The sequence below is a fragment of the Gossypium hirsutum genome, chromosome A05 (assembly GCF_007990345.1).
Source record: "Gossypium hirsutum isolate 1008001.06 chromosome A05, Gossypium_hirsutum_v2.1, whole genome shotgun sequence".
In the NCBI taxonomy this organism is placed as follows: Eukaryota; Viridiplantae; Streptophyta; class Magnoliopsida; order Malvales; family Malvaceae; genus Gossypium; species Gossypium hirsutum.
The window spans coordinates 106,600,536-106,622,283 of record NC_053428.1 but is presented as its reverse complement, the minus strand read 5'-3'; the positions used below and the strand labels follow the sequence as shown (position 1 = coordinate 106,622,283).

Below are 21,748 nucleotides of genomic sequence, written 5' to 3'. Positions count from 1 at the left end.
TAGTATATCATTTTTCAGCTGAAAGTGGTGGGACGTGCAGAGTTCGAGGACGTACGCTGCTTAGAGATTTATACGACTTAGATCCTGTCGAGCGTGTTAAAGTAAGTAGAAATACTCATGGTCAGCCTGTTGGATCTGAAGCTCGACTTTTAGCAGGCTATTTGGGCATTTTAGCACGAAATGCAAATATGTTGCCCATCAACTATGAATCATGGCATCACATGCCTGATAGCAACAAAAATCAGGCTCTGGCTAATATTAAGGTAACAAAATGTGAATGCAATTTATAATATTTTGGTTTAAGTTTCATTTATATTTACATTCTAAACTTATGTTTTTTTAGGGGAGATTTGCTTTAGAAGTCTCCGATAATTATATCAAGAAGGCATTAGGTAAAAGATGGAGAGACAATAAAAGCACTTTAAAGAAACAATATTTTAAGAAAGACATAAGCCTCGAGGAAAAACTGAGAAATGTTTCACCGGGAATGCTGAGGTATCAATGGGAAGATGCGGTTAGATTTTGGAATTCAAAGAAAGGAGAGGTATTGCGTATTTCCAAACTCTTATATATAGTGTTTACTATATACGTAATAATAATTTTATTATGTAGGACCATGAGCGAGTTGGAATAAGCAGCAGGCAAAAACAAAAATTCACGCACACGGCAGGGTCGAGAAGTTTTGCTTCTGTAGCTGAGGCCGAGGTATTATGAATTTATTAATTCTTTCAAATATTAATAACTTTCTATTATTAAATAAAATTCTTACTACTATATTGTAGGAAGTCAAATCCGGACAAAAAGTTGGACGCCTTCAGCTTTTTGAGATTACGCATAGGAAGAAAGATGGATCTCCTATGACATCCGAAGCTGGAAAAATTATGGTATATTTACTTAATAATATTTGATTTATTCTAAATATTTATAATCTTTAATTATAATTGTTTAATTCAATTCATCATTAGTAGTTTTAAATAATGTTAAGTTATGTTGCATTCCTTTTTACCATATATTTCGTTTCTAACTCTTTAATTGATTTTTTAGGAGAAACTAAAGGAGAAGAAGGCGGAATATGAAGCGATTGCTTCGAGTGATAGTTCTGTTAATCTTGAGAACATTGATAACTGAATTATCACTGAAGTTTTGGGTCCTGAAAGGTACGGTCGGGTTCGATTTCAAGGATCTGGTGTTACCCCGACCCAATATTTTGGATCCGGCTCCCAGCAATACATGCCTTCCGGAAGTCAAGCTCAAGCTGAAGTTCAGAGGTTAAGAGACCAGATAGCTCAGATGCAAGCAAACACGGTTGAGCAAATTGCCGAGGTTCAACGAAAATATGAAGAACTCCAGCAACAACTTAGAGCGGAGGCAGCAGAGAGGGAGGCAGCGGCTGCAACGAGAGAGGCAGAGGCACGAGCGATGGTAGCAGAACAGAGCAAAAAGTACGATGACCTCCAGCTACAGCTTCAGCAGATGATGCATATGTTTCAGCAATCGCAAAAGCCGCCATCTTAGACATTAGTTTTCTTATTGTAAGAATGTTTTTAAGTTTTGTCACGTTTAACATTATTGTAAAAATATTTTAAATTATACTTTATTTATTAATTATATCATATACCTTTAGTTAAATTTGAAGTATCATTTAGAATTAATGTTTTTGGTTGTATTTTTTTATACTAAATTTGTTGTTTTTGGCTGCATTTTTTATTATATTTGTTGTATTTAGTTGGATTTTAATGCAGGAAGAGCTGGATATTGGTGAAAAAGAATATTGCAAATCTGCCAAAATTAGCGGCGTTTGTAGAAAAAGCGCCGCTAAAAGCCGCGACTTTTAGCGGTGCCGTGACTTTTAGCGGCGCTTTTCCCACAAACGCCGCTAAAAGCCATGACTTTTAGCGGCGCTTTCTCTCAAGCGCCGCTAAAAAGCCTTGACTTTTAGCGGCGCTTTCCCTCAAACGCCGCTAAAAAGCCTTGACTTTTAGCGGCACTTTTCCCAAAAACGCCGCTAAAAGCCATGACTTTTAGCGGCTTTTTTTTCAATAAATGCCACAACTTTTTGTGGCGTTACGCGTTTTTTGCGGCGTTTTAGAAAGCGCCGCTAAAGGCTAAAAAAAGCGCCACTAAAAATCTATTTTTCTGGGTTATATCACATTTTAACTTATATAAATTTATTAAAATCTTCATACCATTATAATAAATTATAAAAAATATATTATAAAGCTCGACATAAACACAAAATAGATAACAATTATTTTGTAAATTGAATTTTAATAATAAACAATGCAAAAATGTTAAAAAGTAAAAAGTAATAGAATGAAATCCAACCCCTTATCTGAATGTATGTTGCATTTATCTCATTTCTTTGTCGATTAATCTGACATTCCCAAATCTCTTGATATCCTCTATAAATGTCAGTAAGTTCCAAATGAAAATGTTTTTTCCTTTTTCCTTTACCGTCTACTATTTGAGCCAAAATATTAACATTATCTTTGAAAATTCCCACCGTGAGGCCACTCCTTTTTGCATGAAATAATGCCTCCCGGACTACAAATAATGTCCCTTGTTGCATGTCTCCGAACTCCATTGTTTTACCAAATGAGAACAGTCGCTCTTGGTTGTGATCCATCCACGCGCATGCTACTCCCGTTCTAGCTGGGTCTCCCTTCCTTGCAAATGGATAACACTGCTCGCCCAGGGAAATAAGGATCACTATTGAAAAGTGTGTAGGTGGACTTGACCAACACTTTTCTTGGCATGTGAAGTGAAAGGCCAGATGTCTCACGTTTCATTCTGTTTCATCGGAACGAAGCTTCCTAAAAGAAGACAAATGTTTTTTTTTTTTAAATTACAAACAAACATTTCGGCCAACTAAACTTTAAAATATCATTACGTGTTTCTATAAAAAAAATTTACTAAATTATTAGTAAATTTATATTTTAGTCACTTAATTTAAAAAGATAAAATAATAGTCATTGAACTATTGGAAAACTTTTATTTAAGATATTTAGTTGTTAAGTTTTTTTTTAAATTTGACTAGCGAGTTTCAAGTGATAATTTAACGATTGGTACGGCGGATCAGTATTTATCACTAAGTAGAAGAACATAATACCTTAGATCTAAATCAATTTGATTGTCAATATCAAAGATCAGAGAATCACGTTGTTTAGATTGTGGTTCGTAGATTCGGAATATTTAAAGTTATTTCATAAAATAAAATTAAACTGTAAAAGAGAAGAGGAGTGAGAGCTTTCGATTGAAAAACATATAGCAACGATTTTAATAATCTAATGACACAAGTGAAAACTTTCAAATTATTTAATGATCATTTTATAACTTTTTGAAGTTAAGTGACCAAAATATAAATTTATTAATAATTTAATAACTTTAAATAAAATTTACCATTAATAAATAAATAAAACATCCGAGGAATTCGTGATCTTATTTGTGAAGGTAAAAAATCTACCATTAATTTAGCAGATAATAATTCACACAAGAAATGGTACTTTTAAATTCCTGAAACGAAAATTGAGCGTCAGAATTAATTAATCAAAGACTTACAATTAAAATATTCTGTTCCAATTGAGCGACGACTTGACCAAAACTTTATTTGAAGGATTAATTATGATGTCTCTTCTTTTTAAAAACAAAAGCATTAAATTCTTTTCTTTTCAAAAAGCATCAACTTTATAACAAATGTCGCTGGTCATGAATTAGTATCTGCTTTATATGCTTTTGAGTACAGGTAGTATTTTTATAGGGGAAGTGATTCGAAACTATTAAGGGAATTAGATTTTGGGCATCAATCATTCTTTGGGGATGTGTTCGATCTTTGAAGAGGAATTATGAGGTATTTTTGATGGGTTGAATTTTTTATAAGATTAAGACTTAAACAGATTATCGATTCATAAGAATAACCTTGAGGTAGTTTTTACTTTGTAAAGGAGTTTTATAAGTACTAGTTCGAACATTGAGAGATCACACGTTTTGAAAGAAGCTAATTCAGTCTCAAATTGAATTGTCAAGATGATGTCTATGGAGATGGATGAATTTTTTAGTATTCCTTGAAAGTGACAAAATTAATGGTACTTTCAATTGTATTAGTGTAACAAAATCTTTTAAGTTTGTTTATCTCACCCAAAAAAAATATTAAACATTTAATTATAAGATATGTAATTTTTTGAATGTTTCTTTTGCTTTTTTTTCTTCAATAGCTCATAAAATTATGGGAAAAATTACATTACTTGATATATATATATATATGCGGATACACACAAAATATATTATAAATTTATTAAAATCTCCGTATCATTATAATAAATTATGAAAATATATTATAAAATTTGACATAAACATAAAATAGATAACAATCATTTTGTAAATTGAATTTTAATAATAAACAATGCAAAAATGTTAAAAATTAAAAATAGATATTATAAATATAATACTAATTTACAACATAAATATTTTTTTCAAAATCAATATTTACTCGAATAATATAATTAAATTCAATACATATATATTACTAATTTACAAAAAAAAATCTAATATAAATTTAACTCTTAAAATGTAATAATTTTAATTTATTAAACAACACTTTAATAAAATCCCCCAACTTTAATCAAAATGAAAGAAAAAAAAATCAGTATTTTCTTTTTTCTTAAAAAAAAAAGGAGGTATTATTAGTATTTACATTCATAATCATCTAAATTAAGTAAATAAACATATAAAACACAACACCTTCAAGACACTGACTCTTATCCAATATGATGAGCATTTCTTTTATTCGTTCTTGCAATATTAGGAACAACGACCAAAATAATATCCTCAATGCTTAAGGGTGTATGAGATATGGCCAGAAGTCTGCAGAAGGGAAAATGATGTTAGAAAACGAAAAACTTTCTCATCCGGACATGTACTATTTTTAGTTTACCCTTAGGCTTAGCTAAGCAAATTCAGAGAAGGGCTTCTTCTCCCTTATCTCCTTGCTTACACCCCAACCTTAGTTATGGCTCATGTACCGTCAAATATTATTCTCTTGCTGTTCCTTCTGGTTTCTTTCCCTGTTAATGTCATAGCTGAAGAAGACGAGGCAAACATTATCAAACCCGGTTCTTCACTATATGCCAGAAAACAGCATAGTTCGTGGGCCTCACCTTCGGGGAATTTCGAATTTGGTTTCTACCGGCAAGGAGAAAGATATGCGGCCGGAATATGGCTTGTTGGTCGACCAGAAAACACCATTGTGTGGACTGCAAAAAGAGATGACCCGCCTGTCTCCTCAAATGCTACTTTGGAATTCACTACACAAGGCGTATTGCTTCTTCGGACTGAGGACGGTGTGGAAAATGCCATTGCGAATCTGTCCGGAGTGCATTTTGTTGATTCAGCTTCGTTGCTGGACACCGGGAATCTAGTGCTCTACGAGAACAGGTCTGTTGTTTGGGAGAGCTTTGATATCCCGACCGACACAATCTTAGGAGGCCAGAATTTAAGCCGTGACCGTGAATTGATTTCCAGTGTGTCAAGTTCAAACCACTCAACTGGCCATTATTACTTGCTCTTGAAGCGTGATGGGCTTGTAGCCAATTTAAATATTTCTTCTGCAGCTGCTTATGAGTACTGGGTCTTCCCTAATGGCTTGTGTTCCCCCGTGTTGAATCTCAATGAGAGTGGCGTTCTAGCACTGTATTCATCACAAAATTGCGACCAAGAAAACGTTTTGGCAAACGGCTCGACAGCTGGGAACGAAACAATGATGATCTATAGAGCAACCCTTGATTATGACGGTGTTTTCAGATTGTACTCGCATCAACTTGAAAGCAATACTATGTCAAACAAGTGGCAGAATTTGGATGATGAATGTGAGATTCCAGGTCGGTGTGGGTTGAACAGCTACTGCTCCACCAGCAGCGGTAACGATACTGAGTGCTATTGCTATCCTGGTTTCAAATTTATCGACGACTATGCCAAATTCCTGGGTTGTTCTCAGAATTTCACTGTAGATGGGTGCGAGACTAAGAGAGATGTAGTGATTCACAACAATAGCACTACCTTAGACAATATGTCTTGGGCTGGTAATCTTTATTCTGTGAAGCGTAATCTGGAGAAGGAAGACTGTAAGAAAGCTTGCGACGATGATTGCTCCTGTGGTGGAGCTCTCTATAGCCCAAATCGCTGTAGCATGTATTCATTACCGCTTAAATATGGTAGAAAACATGTAAATATAACAACCACAGCCTTCATCAAGTTGATTCCGGGTAGCACCATTAGCCCCCCACCTGAAACAATTCCAATGTTGATAAGCGAAGGAAACCAAAGCCTCATTTTAACTATGGGCTTAAGTTTGGGTTCCGTTGCAAGCTTGTGTTTTGTGATTGCAATATGTAGCTTCTTGTTATACAGGCATCGAGTCCATAGTTATGAGAAGCTTTTAGAAAGTAAAAGTTCAGGATTTGCCGAGCAATTTACACTACGATCATTCACTTTCAATGAGCTAGATGAAGCAACACAAGGTTTCCAAGATGAGTTGGGTAGAGGCTCATTTGGAGCGGTTTATAAAGGAACTTTGCCAGGGGATGGTAAAAGTATTGCTGTTAAGAGATTAGGAATGGTTAAGGAAGGAGAAAGGGATCAGTTTCGAACTGAGATGACAGCCATTGGAAGAAATAACCACAGGAACTTGGTCCGATTGCTTGGATTTTGTGTGGAAGGTTCAAGGAAGTTCCTTGTTTATGAATACATGAGCAATGGCTCACTAGCGGATTTTCTATTCAACAGGAATGAACGCCCGGTTTGGAAACAGAGAGCCAGAATAGCGTTGGACGTGGCTAAAGGTATCCTATATTTACATGAAGAGTGTGAGGTAAGTATCATCCATTGCAACATCAAGCCCCGCAACATACTCTTGGATGATTCATTGACTGCAAAGATTTCGGATTTCGGATTGGCAAAGCTATTGAGGCCTAATCAAACAAGCAGTACAAGTGGAACAGCATGGTACTCGGCACCTGAATGGCAAAACAGGGCATTGTTATCGGTAAAAGTTGATGTATACAGTTTCGGAGTGATACTGTTGGAGATCATATGTTGCAGAAGCAACATAGAAGTCGAAGGTCGCAGTGCAGATGAGATACTGCTTTCAGCATTTGTATACAATTGCTTTGTTGGGGGAGAGTTGAATAAGCTCGTGGAAGGTGAAGAAGAAGTGGACATGAAAATGGTGGAAAGGTTTGTGAAGGTGGGGCTTTGGTGCATTCAAGATGATCCAAATTTGCGTCCACTCGTGAAGAATGTGATCTTGATGCTAGAAGGAACAATGAATGTACCGATCCCTCCATCCCCATCACTTCCCCATGTTACTAATTAGTGTTTTTAACTTTGAAGTTGGGTTTATTTTAATTATGTTTTTCATGTAATTAATAATAATTAGAGGAGTAATTTTTAAAATAAAAATTCAATATTTATCATTTTGGAAACTATCTGGTTGTTAAAAAGGAAAAACATTTTATGTTCTATACATCAATTATAATGTGATAAGTGAAAGGTCTCTAATCTATACATAAATTATAATATTATATGTATACATGGTTTTTTCCTTTGTTTTTACTTATGTGTTGTGTTGAAAAATTAAATGTTAACATATTAAATACTTATAAAATCAATGTGCTATGTTTGTTAAATTTAAGTAAGAGATATGATTAAATTGTTTGATAAAGGATAGCTTTAGGTGTGTTTCTAAAAATTGTAGAGCTCTAAAAAAGCTCTTAGGAAAGATTATCTTCTGGTCTCATTTGTCTAGATATTTCTTTAGGAGTATCACTTCCTAATTTTTTAGGTCTACTCAATTTAGTTCAATATATTGCGATTTAGTCATTTTTCTAAAAATCAACTTACCTACATTTCAATCAACCAAATCCCTTTTTCGGTTTAGATATTTATGCTGGAATAAAGAGAATGGACATAGAAATGAAAAGCAAACAAAACATTGAAGTTTAAGAAAAAATATGAAAGTTTGGATTTTTATGCAAAAAAACTTAAAGAACATAAAACTAACGGCATTCAACAAGGAAATCTAAAGCAATAAAGAGAAAATGAATAAGCTTTAACAGATTTAAAGTAAAAGAAACTGAAATGCATTAAATTAAAGTTAGAAATGTCTTACAACCAAGGTATAGGGATTCAAAGTGCAAATAAACTACTATAGTAATAACTAACTTAACTACCACTAAGAACAACAAAAACAAGAAAGAAAGTTGTTGGGAAATGTAAAATCTACCGCTAAAGAAATGAAAATAAAAAACCCTAGAAAATGAAGAAGAAAAGCTAAGAGAAAACCTAGAGAAAACTAAGGCTAAAACTAAATTAATGTGTGTCTCCTCTCCTCAGCCAAAATTGGTTATTTTAGGCTGAATGCTGATAGTATTTTGTTGTCAAAATTGCCCTTACATGGGCCTTGGGTGATTGGTGGATCAAGTAGAAAAAGACTACTCTTTTTATCCAAATTTGTCCCCCTCACAATGTTGGTGTCGCAATACCTAGAAGAGTATATCTCGATTCCTCAGGCAGTTTCGAACCTTGGGGTCTTCTTTAAGGGTGGATATCGTGATACCACTGAAAGGTGATCTCCCATCTTTCCATACTATTGGAGGTATTGCGATTTCAAGGTATGGACATTGTAATAGCCCAAATTTGGCCGGGCTTTAAAAGGGCAAAATAGATAAATGGATAAATAAATATTTATTTTAAAGTCCATTTAACAGTCCAGGTTACAAAGCCCAAGCATTGGGGCCCAAGCCTAAACAAACCGCATAACCAATACCCGTGTAACCCAAATACACCAACAGTCCAATAGACCCTAAACTAACCCAATACCCTTTAGCCTAAACCCCTTTTGACCCAAGTATCAGATTCTAAATTACCCATTACCCTAACCCGATTTCAGTAGCCCAAATATTAACCAAATTAAACCCTTTACCCAAAATACCTAACTAGACCAACCCAATCCTAAGCCTACCCAAACCCAATAAGCAGCAACCCAACAGGTCCCAAATTCGAAACACCTGGGCAGAAACCCTAGCGATCCTTAGCACCGCAAACAACAGACAAGAGCCCCGCCCAGCATGACCTTTAATCGCGCTGCAATCATCGCAATCGGCGCACCAATCCACCAGAGATCTCGCCACAGACCTGCAAAAAAGGAAAGAAAGACCGAGCACAATAAGAAAGAAATCAAAGATTGTACTTTCTATATATGTATTCAGGCTATAAAATCAAGAATCAAAAACATTGTAAAGAAGGGGGATATACACAAAGATCATACAATAAAATACAGCATTTTAAGTTAGAACGGAGGTGATTTATTTTGTCCTTCAAACGTTCTTCAACTTTATTCATTTCATTTCCTTCTCTTTTATACATGCAAAACATAGTAGACAAAAACAGATTTGAAAATCAAGAGAAAAGCAATTCACTTTTTAAAATTTCATACGCGAATATTTAAAAAATAAAAATAAAAGATTCTACTTGTGATTCGCCTAGAAAGGGGAGGAATTTTGAACCTCCGACCACCGTGTGCGGTGGCGCGTGAGGCGCGTGCAGCGGTGGCCGACAATCGTCGCCGGAGTTCAGGTCGAGGAGGGGGAGAGCATTCTAGGCTCGTCTCTTTTGTTTTTTTTAAAAAATGATTTAGAAATGAAATTTTTGGTGTTTTTTTTAGCTTATATAGCTTTATTAAAACGGCATCATTTTGCTTAATTCAATAAGCATTAAACCGGCGTCGTTTAAACAAAAGGACCCGCGTGTCGACCCGACTCGGCCAAAGGATCAGCGTGTTTTTTGTTATTGGGCTGATTGCCCAATTGGTCCTTCCGCATTTTTATCCTTTAAAATTAGGTTTATTTTATCTTTTAATTTTGCTCAAATATTTTGTTTTTATTTTAATTTGGTCCTTGGGCTCTTTTAATAAAGAAAGCGCATAAACGATGTCGTTCTAAAAGGGGATATTTTCCGTTTTAATCCCCCTCCTTGTGCGCACATTTTAATTTTTTTTATTTTTTTTTAAATTCCGAATTTTCATCTGTATTTTTATTTCTATTCTAATTTAATCCTTTCTAAATTTTATTTTTTTATTCTAACTTTATTTCTTTTTAGATTATTATTATTTATTTCAATATTTTGTATATATATATTTATCTTTAACCCTTTTTATATTAAATTATTTTAATAATATTGTTTCATTCATTATTTTTCGTATATATTATTTATTTTATTCTAAATCTTTTTATAAATATAAAATTGTTTTATTTTTCTATATTATTACTTTTCATATATTATTTTATGTATTATAAGTATTATTTTAAAACTTGTATATTATTATCATATATTATTTTTTATTTTTTATCAAAAATTATGTATTATTTTTCATTTATATATACATATTGTATGATATTTCAAATATTTTTTTTATATAAAGTTTTGTTTCATTACTTTTATATATATTATTTTATTTATATTATTTGTAACATTATATATATATATTTTGTTATATGTTATATATTTTTATTATATTATTTATTTTATTATATTTTTATATGTAAAATATTTGTTACATTATTATTATACATATTTCATATTATATTTCATTATATTTATTTAAGTTTTTCATTACATATATATTATCTATATTATTATCATGCATTATTAAATATTATATTTTAATTATATATGTATATTTTTTAAATAATTACTCACCATATTTTATATTTTAATACGTATTAAATCTTTTATATATTGTTATATTTTATATCATTTATATATTAAATGCTAGTTTCATAATATTATTAAGTGTTGTTTGCTTGATATATATATGTTACTACATTATTATTATTTTTTATATATTATCACATTTGTTTTGTATATGTATTTATATGTCTAATTGTATATCATGCATCGTTTTTTAAATTAATTATTGCTTTGTATGTTCATATATTTTGCTTATTCATTTTCAATATATGCTATGTATATCTTAATATGTATGTTGTTATGTAACTAAGTTTTGCTATATTTATGTATGTATCTAGTATAGGACCTTTATATTATTGCTATCATATTATTTAAATGCATGTTTTAGCTACCTATTATTGTAATATGCTATCTTACATGTTATAATGTATATATATGGTTCTTCATGCATTAATTAAAAGCGAGATTCAAAAGTTTTCAAAAATAAAAAGGCAATACTTGGTATTTGGAAACTTCGAGAAAGGTAATGCCCTAACTTACTGGGTTGCGACTTTTCTCGTTGAGTTCGAATAGTCAAGCACCCTTCTAAATTTTTAAGGTTTTGAAAATATGAGCAACTGTCTTGGAATTTCAAAGCGCTCTGTCCTAACTTACTGGATATGTCATTTTGTCGTTTTGAGATAGAGATTTTCAAAAAGGGCTAGCTTAGCTTCAAATGTCTTAAAAATATTGCTTCCTAAATTATTGGATGTAATATTTTGATTCATTTGATACAAGTGAACCCTAATTTTCAAAACTAAAATATTCTAAAGAGGATTGCATCTTAAAAATTTTAAATTTCCGACATTAAAGACATTTGATAGTCGATTAGGTACCAATTTTTGGGCGTTACGAGGGTGCTAACCCTTCCTCATTCGTAACCAACTCTCGAACCTGTTTTTTTGATTTCGTAGACCAAAACTAATGATTTTAAAACAAAATGTTTTAGAGGTAATCCAATCACACCTAAAAAGATTGGTGACGACTCCCGTTTTCGTTTTTCTTAAAGTTGATTCCCATTTTCCAAAACTCAATTTAAAGATGGTCTCGACAGAAATCACGATCCTTTGGTGTCCTTTTTGCTTGTTTTCAAACTCAACATGTCTTTACACCACTCAACCAAATGTTAGGTCTCCCAATAGTACTATTGGCCAAATTTGATCATAAAATGAGTAAAAATAAGACATTTACACTTATTAACTTAAAATCTAAAAAGTACGAAAAAATATGAAAAAAACGCTACTTTGCTCGAGAATAAGGTCCTTAAGTATATCGGCAAAGTCTAATTTGCCATATCAAATTATGATAGATCAAACTCCCCCACATTTAACTCTTTGCTTGTACTCAAGCAAACCAAACATGCAAAAGAAAAGACAACTCTTGGACTAAATCAGGCAATTAAGTCATATATCTGTAAAACATCAAACTCGTACGGAAACTGCCTCACATGCAACTTAAGAGTGATATCTAGTTAACTTGTTTATTCTTAGTACAAACATAATTAGTTCACTAAGTTATAATGTTAATAGATATAAAGGCAATGGAAATTAACATATGTACAAGTGTTATCCATCAAAATAAATTATGCGGATTGCTCATAAATATTTAAAAAAAATTGATTATATTCGTTCAAACAAATGCAGACTATTTACGAATTATTGTATTGGTGACATAGATTGTGTTTAGTAATACTTTTTAGAAATACTTTTGATATGGAAGACACTTTTGAAGCAAAAGGAATGCTAAACAATATATTTTTTGCTGAAAATTTTGGCTTTTCAAAAGCACTTTAAAAAAAAGGAAAAACTAAAATTTTTAGCTTTTTTTCTCTCAAAAGCACTTTTAGTGCTTAATTATTTTTTCACATCTCCAACAATATGGTACTTTCTCTTTTTTTTTCTCTGGTGCTTAATTATAAATATGTTAAAATCATTAATTAAAAATAAAAAGTATTTTTAAAATAATACAAATGTGTTAATATCTAATTACAAATATTTAATGGTTATATTTAAATATTTAAAATATAATTTATATATTCTAATTAAATTTTATAAATAAATAATATTTATTATTTAAAATATTTAAAATTTATATTTCATATATTAAAATATTAATAATAAGTTATAATAATTTTTTATTCTTACTAAAATATAATAATATTAACTAATTTGAACATTACTTAAATACATATTTGTTACTTTATAATATCATGTCTAAAATAAATATTTTATTTCCCAAAAGTATTTTTCCGTAGCACTTTTTAAAAGTACTTTTCAAAAGTATAGCAACTAGCCCTAATTCGGATCCCAAAGGTCTTCTAAGTTTGTAATGTTACGAGGCTTAGGACGATTCAAAATTCAAATGGGTTCAAACACTAGAAACGGTTGAGCACATTTGTTCCCTACTCCTCTCCAATTCATTTACAAGCTCACCTCCTTATTTCTCATTCTCTCACCTACCTTATTTCTCCAAAATGTTAGAAGGTATTACAACACAAAATTTATAATTGTGAACCGAAAGATTTTCATTTTTAAGCTTAATTTTGATTTAGCTATCTTTTTCTTTATTTTGCACTATTTCATTCACCCTTTCTTTTTTAACCTACTAATTTGCGTAATCCCTTCATTTTCTCTTTATAAATACATATATCAAAATTTATAAACACAAAATTCTAAGGCGATACTACAATTTCTAAGAATCTTTAGAATTTTTGGTATTTTGTAATTGAGTCATATTAATTTTTTCATATTAAATTTATTTTGATTTTTTTTTAGAAATGTTGACAGTTTTGTACATATCAAAATATAAAAGGATATGCTATTAGAAATGGTGGTGTTTGATTATACATTTTAGTATAGGATTTAGGACTGAGATTTTGGTATATACAAAATCCTAATGATTTTTCATAAAAATATTGATATTCCTTTAGAAATTTTGGTATATAACAAAATATCTAAATATGTACTTTGAACCCTAAATCTAAAATTGAACCTTGAACCTTAAATTTTGAGCTTAAACCTTGAATTTTGGGGTTCGAGATTTAATATTCAAGGTAAAATAATTATCAAAATTATGTGCCAATGACATGAGAAAATTGCACAAAAATTACTATTTTTTTAATTTAGTTGCATAAAAATAAAAAAATGAACTTATGAAAAAAATATTAAAATTTAAAAAAAATGATTGTTTATAATTAAAAAATTAATTACTTTAAATAATTTAATTAAATTTAAATTAAATAATTTAAATTAAATTTAAATAAAGTTAAAAAAATATTAAATATACATAAATATATAATTATACTTTATTAGCTTTAAAATTTTATGATGTGATATTATTTTATTAATATTTAAAAATTATACTTTCTAGTATCATCTAAAAGAAAAGGAGAAGTTAGTAAAAAGGAAAATATCGTGTTGGCAATTACATCCTCCCTCCCATTGAAAAGGAAAAATTATTAGATGGAGTCTCGGAGTTCCCATCACTTAAATTATAGGTTTAATCAATTGAAATTATACTGTGTTTTGTTTTATAAAAAAATTATATGAAACTGTGATTATATATATTTCATTTTTTTAATAAAAAATGATAAATTATATTTTTTTCTTAATTTTTAATTTTTTTTTCTTAAAAAAATTAAATCTAATTAAAAATATTAAAAATAAAAAAATTTAATTTATTATTATTTAATTGGGAAGGGCTGAGCATGAAATAGAATCACAGTTTGGTATTAATATTGATTTATGTCTATGAATAATATATATTAATTTAATTGATTAGACGTATAGCTTAAGTGGAGAGAAGGATTTATGTAATAATTTCTGCATTCAAGACGTGCGTTTAATCTTTCAATAAAGGTAAAGTTACCTTGGTTAAAGAAAGTAAGAGAGTCAGGTTACCTGTCTTTTCCGCGCAAACCCTGATTCCAGACCTCGGCCATTTTAATTTGAGTACTTGTAAAATAATTTCTTCGTCAGTTCCAAAAATAGAAGACAGAACTACAATAATTCCTATGGCGGCCGTGTGGTCTCTTCTCATGCTCCTTTCTTCATCCTTTGTGGCTAGAGGAGTTGAAGACAAGCATTCAAACGGCACCATTGGGCTGGGATTTTCGCTTTCCCCCTTAACTCCACCGACCTCATTGCCTTCGCCTTCTGGTCGTTTCGCATTTGGCTTTTACCGTCAAGGCAGTGGCTTTTCAATTGGAGTTTGGCTGGAGGGCAATAGAAAGTCAGATAACAAAGTTGTATGGACAGCAAACCGTGATGACCCGCCGCTCCATGCAACTGCTACTCTGACACTAAACGAGAAAGGTTTGCTTCTTTCGAGCGGCGTGAGCGGAGAAAATAAAGTTATTGCTTATCCAAATGACTCGGCTGTCAGTGTCTTCTCTGCCTCCATGCTAGATTCAGGCAATTTTGTGCTCTACAACAAAGTCAATCATATCATTTGGGAGAGTTTCGAGCATCCTACAGATACCCTTTTAGGTGGTCAGGCTCTATTACCTAGTCACGAGTTGATCTCCAGTTCTTCAGAAAATGATCACTCGTCCGGAAGGTTTCATCTAAGTATGCAAGGAGATGGGAATCTCGTTCTATACCCTCTAGACGTCGATGATGATATTACAACTGCCTATTGGGCCACAGATACTGGTGGTGTGCATCGTTCACTCCTATTATTTTTTAACTCGACAGGCTTCCTACAACTTATCGACAACATTGATTCCTCCATCTACCGAGAAATTAATTCTAGATTTTATCCAGAGGTGAGCTACAATGACCACAACGAGAACACCACCACCACCACCAGCAACGACAGTATCGTTCACAGTGCAAGCCTTGATGTTGATGGAAATTTCCAGTTATATACTCATCAATTTGAGCCAAGTGGTGAATTTCGAACTTCCCGAGTGTCGCGTGCGTTGAAGGATTCCTGTAAAGTTGTAGGCTTTTGTGGTACCAATAGCTATTGCACGTTTAATGATGACAGAGCTTACTGTGCATGCCTTCCCGGCACTGATTTTATCGATCCTCAACGCAATACCCTCGGCTGCAAGAGAAATTATAGTGAAGCACATTGTAAAGGAGGGAAGGACAATATACCCCATTATAACATCACTCCATTGCAAAATATAGTATGGACTACAGGTATATTTTACAGTGAAGAGCCAATGTCCATGGGTGCCTGCAGCCAAACATGCTTGGAAGACTGTAATTGTGAGGCAGCACAGTTTAGCAATGGAGTTTGCAGGAAACAAAAGCTTCCACTATGGCATTTGCTACGACAACAAGGTTCTAATGACGTGAGTTCCACAGTTTTCTTGAAGATGGGAATCAGAAGCCTAGAAGCATATGACGGTACTGTTCCCCATGAATTAAAGCCCCAAATCAAACGGAAAGATCCGACGCTGAAAATTCTTCTTTTAACTTTCAGTCTTGTCGCATGTTCATGTGCTTTGCTTGCAATCTCTGGTGTATTTATTTTTAAATTTCGAGTTCTAAGATACAAAAGGCTGTTGGAAATTGGAAATTTGGGCCTAACCGGAGAGGTTACGTTGACATCCTTTTCATACAATGAACTCAAGAGAGCAACGAATGGGTTTAAAGAAGAGTTGGGTAAGGGATCCTTTGGAGCAGTCTACAAAGGGTCCTTAAACAGAGGAAGAAACTTGATTGCAGTAAAGCGATTGGAGAAGTTAGTGGAAGAAGGAGAAAGAGAGTTCCAAGCAGAAATGCGAGCAATTGGCAGAGCTCACCACAAGAATTTAGTTCGACTTTTGGGATACTGTGCTGAGGACTCCAAGAGGGTGTTGGTGTATGAGTACATGGGCAATGGCTCCCTTGCTGATCTACTGTTCAAGACAAGACAGCGCCCTGATTGGGATGAAAGAACAAGAATAGCCCTGGAAGTAGCCAGAGGAATCCTCTATTTACATGAGGAGTGTGAGACCCCAATCATTCACTGTGACATAAAGCCGCAAAACATATTGATGGATGATTATTGGAGAGCTAAAATTTCAGACTTCGGGCTGGCAAAACTGTTGATGGGGGATCATACAAGGACCTTCACAGTAGTGAGGGGAACTAGAGGATACATGGCCCCAGAATGGCATAAGAATGTTCCAATATCAGCGAAGGCTGACATTTACAGTTACGGAATTGTGCTATTGGAAACTGTGTTTTGCAGACGAAACTTGGACACTACTGTATCAAACCCAGAGGAGTTCATTCTGTCGGTTTTGGTGTATAAATGTCTGGTTGAAAAAAAGTTGGATAAGCTTGTGCTTGGTGAAGAAGTAGATAAGAAAAGCTTGGAAAGAATGGTGATGGTGGCACTTTGGTGTATCCAAGATGAACCAGCACTTCGTCCTTCCATCAAGACTGTAGTGATGATGCTGGAAGGCATTACTGATATATGCGTTCCCCCATGTCCAACTGCTTCCTCCATATAATTCAAGTCACGACCCAACAATCAATCATCTCACTCAGAGTGTTCGTGTGGTTTATGTTACATAAGGACTGCGTCATGTTTGTATTATAAATTTGTAAAATGCTTCCTGCAGCAGTGTTCTCCCATCATTTGTAGGTTTAAAAATTGTGTTTGAGTTATCTAATCATATAGTAGTTGTATGTAATAACTGAGTTTTACTGTAATTTATAATTAATAATCTCCTATTGCTCAAAATGGTAAAAAACTTGCAAAAGGGTCATGTAAGCAAAGCCATCATGTGTATGCTAAGACTAATAAGTCCTTTTGTCTTGGACTTGTTATGATCTCATTAGACAGTCATGTTAGGGAACTGAATAATCATTTTTAAGCAGAGAGATTGTGCATTAGAATAACAGCATCCAAGAGCAAAACCAGAACTCAGAGGCTGTGGCTGTAGAACATGTTTCGGCAAAGGTACATGAGAATTATCAACTTAGGTGATATTGGTATATTTGCACATATCTGCAGCGCTATGGTTTGAAAGACGACGACGACTACTACTACTACATGCCATACAGCTGAAGCCATCTTCCTCCTTCGGTTAAGGCCCAGAAACAATACCAACAATGTCCATCCATGGCAGCCCATCTATATAACTAGGAAGGAACTAATGACCTAGAAAAATGGTTAAATTTCAATTTAGTCCCTCTATAATGCTTAAATTTGAGATTGAACCTCCATACTTTGGTCCTTTTATTTTTATAATGTTATTAATAAGTCCAAATAGTTAATATAATTAACTTTTCAATTAAGATGTTATGTGTTTATATATAATTTAAATGTCATAAGGGTCTCAAAGACGAACACATATCTTTCCATTTCTTTTGGATTTGTCTTCTTTCTTTTTCTTTGACATTATAAGACAATGATCAAACTTCAATTATAGCTCCTATAGTATGTTGAAACTTGATATTTGATTTACACACTTCAATTTTTGACATAATTTGATCCTTCTATTTTTATAATGTCATTAGTTAGTCTAAATACTTAATACTGTTAATTTAACAATATTAAGTATTTTAATCAGAATGCTTACATTAGTTTTTCTTAAAAACACCATTCCAACAAAAAAAAAGTATTATTTTATAATGATGAGTTCAAATGGGCGTTTTTAAGAAAAAATTCACATAAACATTTTCAATGTTAATGATTTTTTTAAAATTTCAAAATGTCAAGCCAATGAATTTAATATAAGAATTTTAATTGCGGTACAACTTGACCTAAAAGTTTAAACCCGAAAAGTATAGGGGGAAAATTTTTGAAAATAAAAATAGAGGGAGTAAATTCCAAATGTATGAAGTGTATAGGAACTTAGAGTATATTTTAACTTTCAAGGTTTTACTCCATTTTTTGGTTGAAACCAAAATATTCACCATTGGTAGCCGTAACTAATCTCCCTCAATGCAAGTGCTCTCTAAAAAAATAAAGAGTTGGTGATGAAATGTGATTCATTCATATTAATTATGCATATTTTTTTACTCCATTCGAGTATAAAATTAAAAGGTAAACTACACAAACGATCAATCAACTATAAAAAAAATCATTTTAGACACCAAAAAAAATATGTTTGTAATTTAGGCATTCGTATTTTAATCACTCCCATTAAAATGAAAAACGGACGTCCACGTGGATTTTTTTAAAAATTATGTTAATATTTATTACTTTCCGACTAATAAATTTTTTCCACGTCTGAAATTCTTTTAGCCTAAACCTAAGCTAATAGTGAAACTAAGGAAAAATTTTCTTCATTCTAGTGGTAGAAAAAAAATTGCAGCCACCCTTTCCTTTTCTCGCCCAATCTCAGCCTCAACCGCCTCCCTCTCTAGTTTCTCATGCGCTGCTTTGGCTTCCTTGATGTGCCTCATCCCGGCTTGCCACCCCAAGCTTTTTATAGTGGAGGTTTTTAAAATTTTTAAATAATAAAGGTAAAATTGTATTTTAGTCTTTCTAAAAATGATAAAATTTTAATTTAATCTTTTAAAAATTATAAAATATAAATTAATTAAATAGTGAAATTATTTTTTACTATCATAAAAATTATAATTTAATTTTAACCCCTTAATTTTTTTTCTAAATTTGACCCTGATATATAGTTTATCTAAAACCTAAAATTAAATGATAGGTTAATTTTAAAATATTGTTTATTGTTAATACAAAAGGGTTAGAAGGAAAGGTAACATAAATCATACTCCACCTTTGCACTATATATTATACATGCTTTGTTTATCATCATAAATTGACAGATATAATATAAAGCAAGTCAAGTCTTGTGAAATATTTGATAGAATAAAGCAGGCATTTTGGGAGGCTTATTTGGTTATGGTTTAACTTAACATATGCTTTTGGCTTGGAGTGAAATAATATAAGATTGAATGCTGATATTTTATTTTCTTGTGGATGATATTATTAACCATATGGCGTGGAGGGTAGGCTAGGGAATTTTTTACTCTTTATGTCATCCATATTTACCATTGATAACCACAATAATTTATTTTTCAATATAAACATGACTTATAAAATTTCAACCACTTCACATTAAAATATATCTGTGGTAATTTAAAGATTAAAAGATGTTATATATTCAAATAAGAAATAAAAGATAGTGTTGGTTTGAATAGTTTATGAGACATAAGCAAAGTGTTTGGAAGAAGTGATTAAATAAGTGGATATTTTTTCAAGCTTTGCAATAACAGAAATATAATAGGAGATAACAAAAATTTTGTTTACGCAGCTCGCGAAGCCTTGCTCAGTGAGAAGTATTCACTATCTCCAAACATTTACAGCAAGTGACCTTAAATCTATGACACCCAAGTGACAATTTCCTCACTTTTGTACCTTTGAAGACTAGAACCCTCGCCACTAAATTCACCCTTGTGAACTAAGCATGTAAAACCACAACCCAAAGGTTTTACAATCAAATGCACTCTTATAAATAATGTTCCTCACTTGAATAGATTAAATGCTCTCAATTCCCGAACATAATCCTATACAAGTCTCTCTATTATATAGAGTTGTCCGAGACTTGCTAACATAGAGAAGATCTATAACAATCTTTATAAAACAATCACTATATAAGTTTAATAAAATATAATAATAGCAAAAAAGGTAAACAAGGATTATTGTTAGATAAGTTGAATAAAATATAATAAATAAAATATAAGTCTTTAATGTTACAAACCAATCCAACTTCCTTATCTAAGGGATTAGATAAGTATGATTTGATTTGATTCGATTCGATTCGATCCAACCCTCTTTATACATTTCCTCAAGTGATATGATCTTCATTAATAGGCCAGATACGATCCACAATCTCAATATAACCAAAATATTTGGCCCAATAAATTGCTAACAACTCAAATATGGAAATAGCCTAATCCGTCGTAGTTGGTCAGGGAGTGGGCACTCCCTCAGACACTTCTTCAGTCTTTCTGTATTTTCAACAATCCCCTCATTTGGAAATTTTTTGAACAAAACACAAACAAAGTAGGAAGCTTAAACATAAATTAACAACTTGCTCCCTCTTATTATATTTCCTTTTAATCCAACAATAATGAATCATGAAAAATATATGCAACCAAAGTAATCATCATTTATTCACCAAATGAAATCCAACCATTAGAAGTAGCAAAATCAAGAAACAAACCTCCAAAAACCATAAGTTCCAAAAAGCAACAGTAATACCAATGAATTTGAAGCAAAATATGAATCTCCCCTATCACCAGTAACTTCCCCTTACTTCTTTTCTCCCTCTTTTTGATCAAGAAGATTGCCAACTTATTTTTCGTTAGGAAGGGATATTAGATTAGCACAAAGAGCCTTTTTCCCATCTATGATCTTCTTCATAATCTTGGCTTCAATAAGGAGTCTGGTAATGTGCCTACCATTGGCTTCAATAAAGGATGTAAGATCCTCAATCATCATTTTATGAATATCATAGGGAATAACCTTGGGGCCAGGAGAAGTTGGCATTTATTGGGTCCGAGGTGCTTCTTCTTGCTCAACATCATCATATCAAAATTACTTCCCCTTAACAGCAACATCACCTCTCCCCCTCAATAGGACCCATCATATTTAGACAATACTTTCTTATCATTGTAGGGCTAACTTTATACCATTCTCTACATAAAAATACCTTTTAATGCAATTTACTATATTTGTTACTTAATACTTTGCAGCAAATTAACATAAAACTTCATAACAACATTACAAACACACAACTTGACATAACTCATTGACCTTAACAAACCACTTTTTCCAATAAGTACATCTATGCCATGACCAAAAAACCCTCCAAGAATATGATAATAGGTTGGATGAAATGATTTGGTATCAAAGTATAATTGGTAAATTGTGTAATGTATATGTTTACATAATACTAAAGGCTAGAAATGAGTATATGTAACTCATAACTTTGCTGAAATGACATAATTGAGATATTGGCTTGGTTGTTTAGGTGTTGCAAAATGGTACCTTTTGGATC

General features: G+C 32.2%; 2 protein-coding genes across 2 annotated transcripts; both read left to right on the top strand.

Moving 5' to 3' along the window:
- The first annotated feature begins 4,747 nt into the window (after positions 1-4,747).
- Positions 4,748-7,513, top strand: LOC107959580 (G-type lectin S-receptor-like serine/threonine-protein kinase LECRK4). The gene has a single exon (XM_016895666.2). The coding sequence runs from the start codon at positions 5,006-5,008 to the stop codon at positions 7,364-7,366; it is 2,361 nt and encodes a 786-aa protein (XP_016751155.2). The 5' UTR covers positions 4,748-5,005; the 3' UTR covers positions 7,367-7,513.
- Positions 7,514-14,685: 7,172 nt separating this feature from the next.
- Positions 14,686-17,413, top strand: LOC107959583 (G-type lectin S-receptor-like serine/threonine-protein kinase LECRK1). Its single transcript, XM_041114414.1, has one exon. It carries the CDS (start codon positions 14,792-14,794, stop codon positions 17,228-17,230), a length of 2,439 nt encoding a protein of 812 aa, XP_040970348.1. The 5' UTR covers positions 14,686-14,791; the 3' UTR covers positions 17,231-17,413.
- The last annotated feature ends 4,335 nt before the right edge of the window (positions 17,414-21,748 follow it).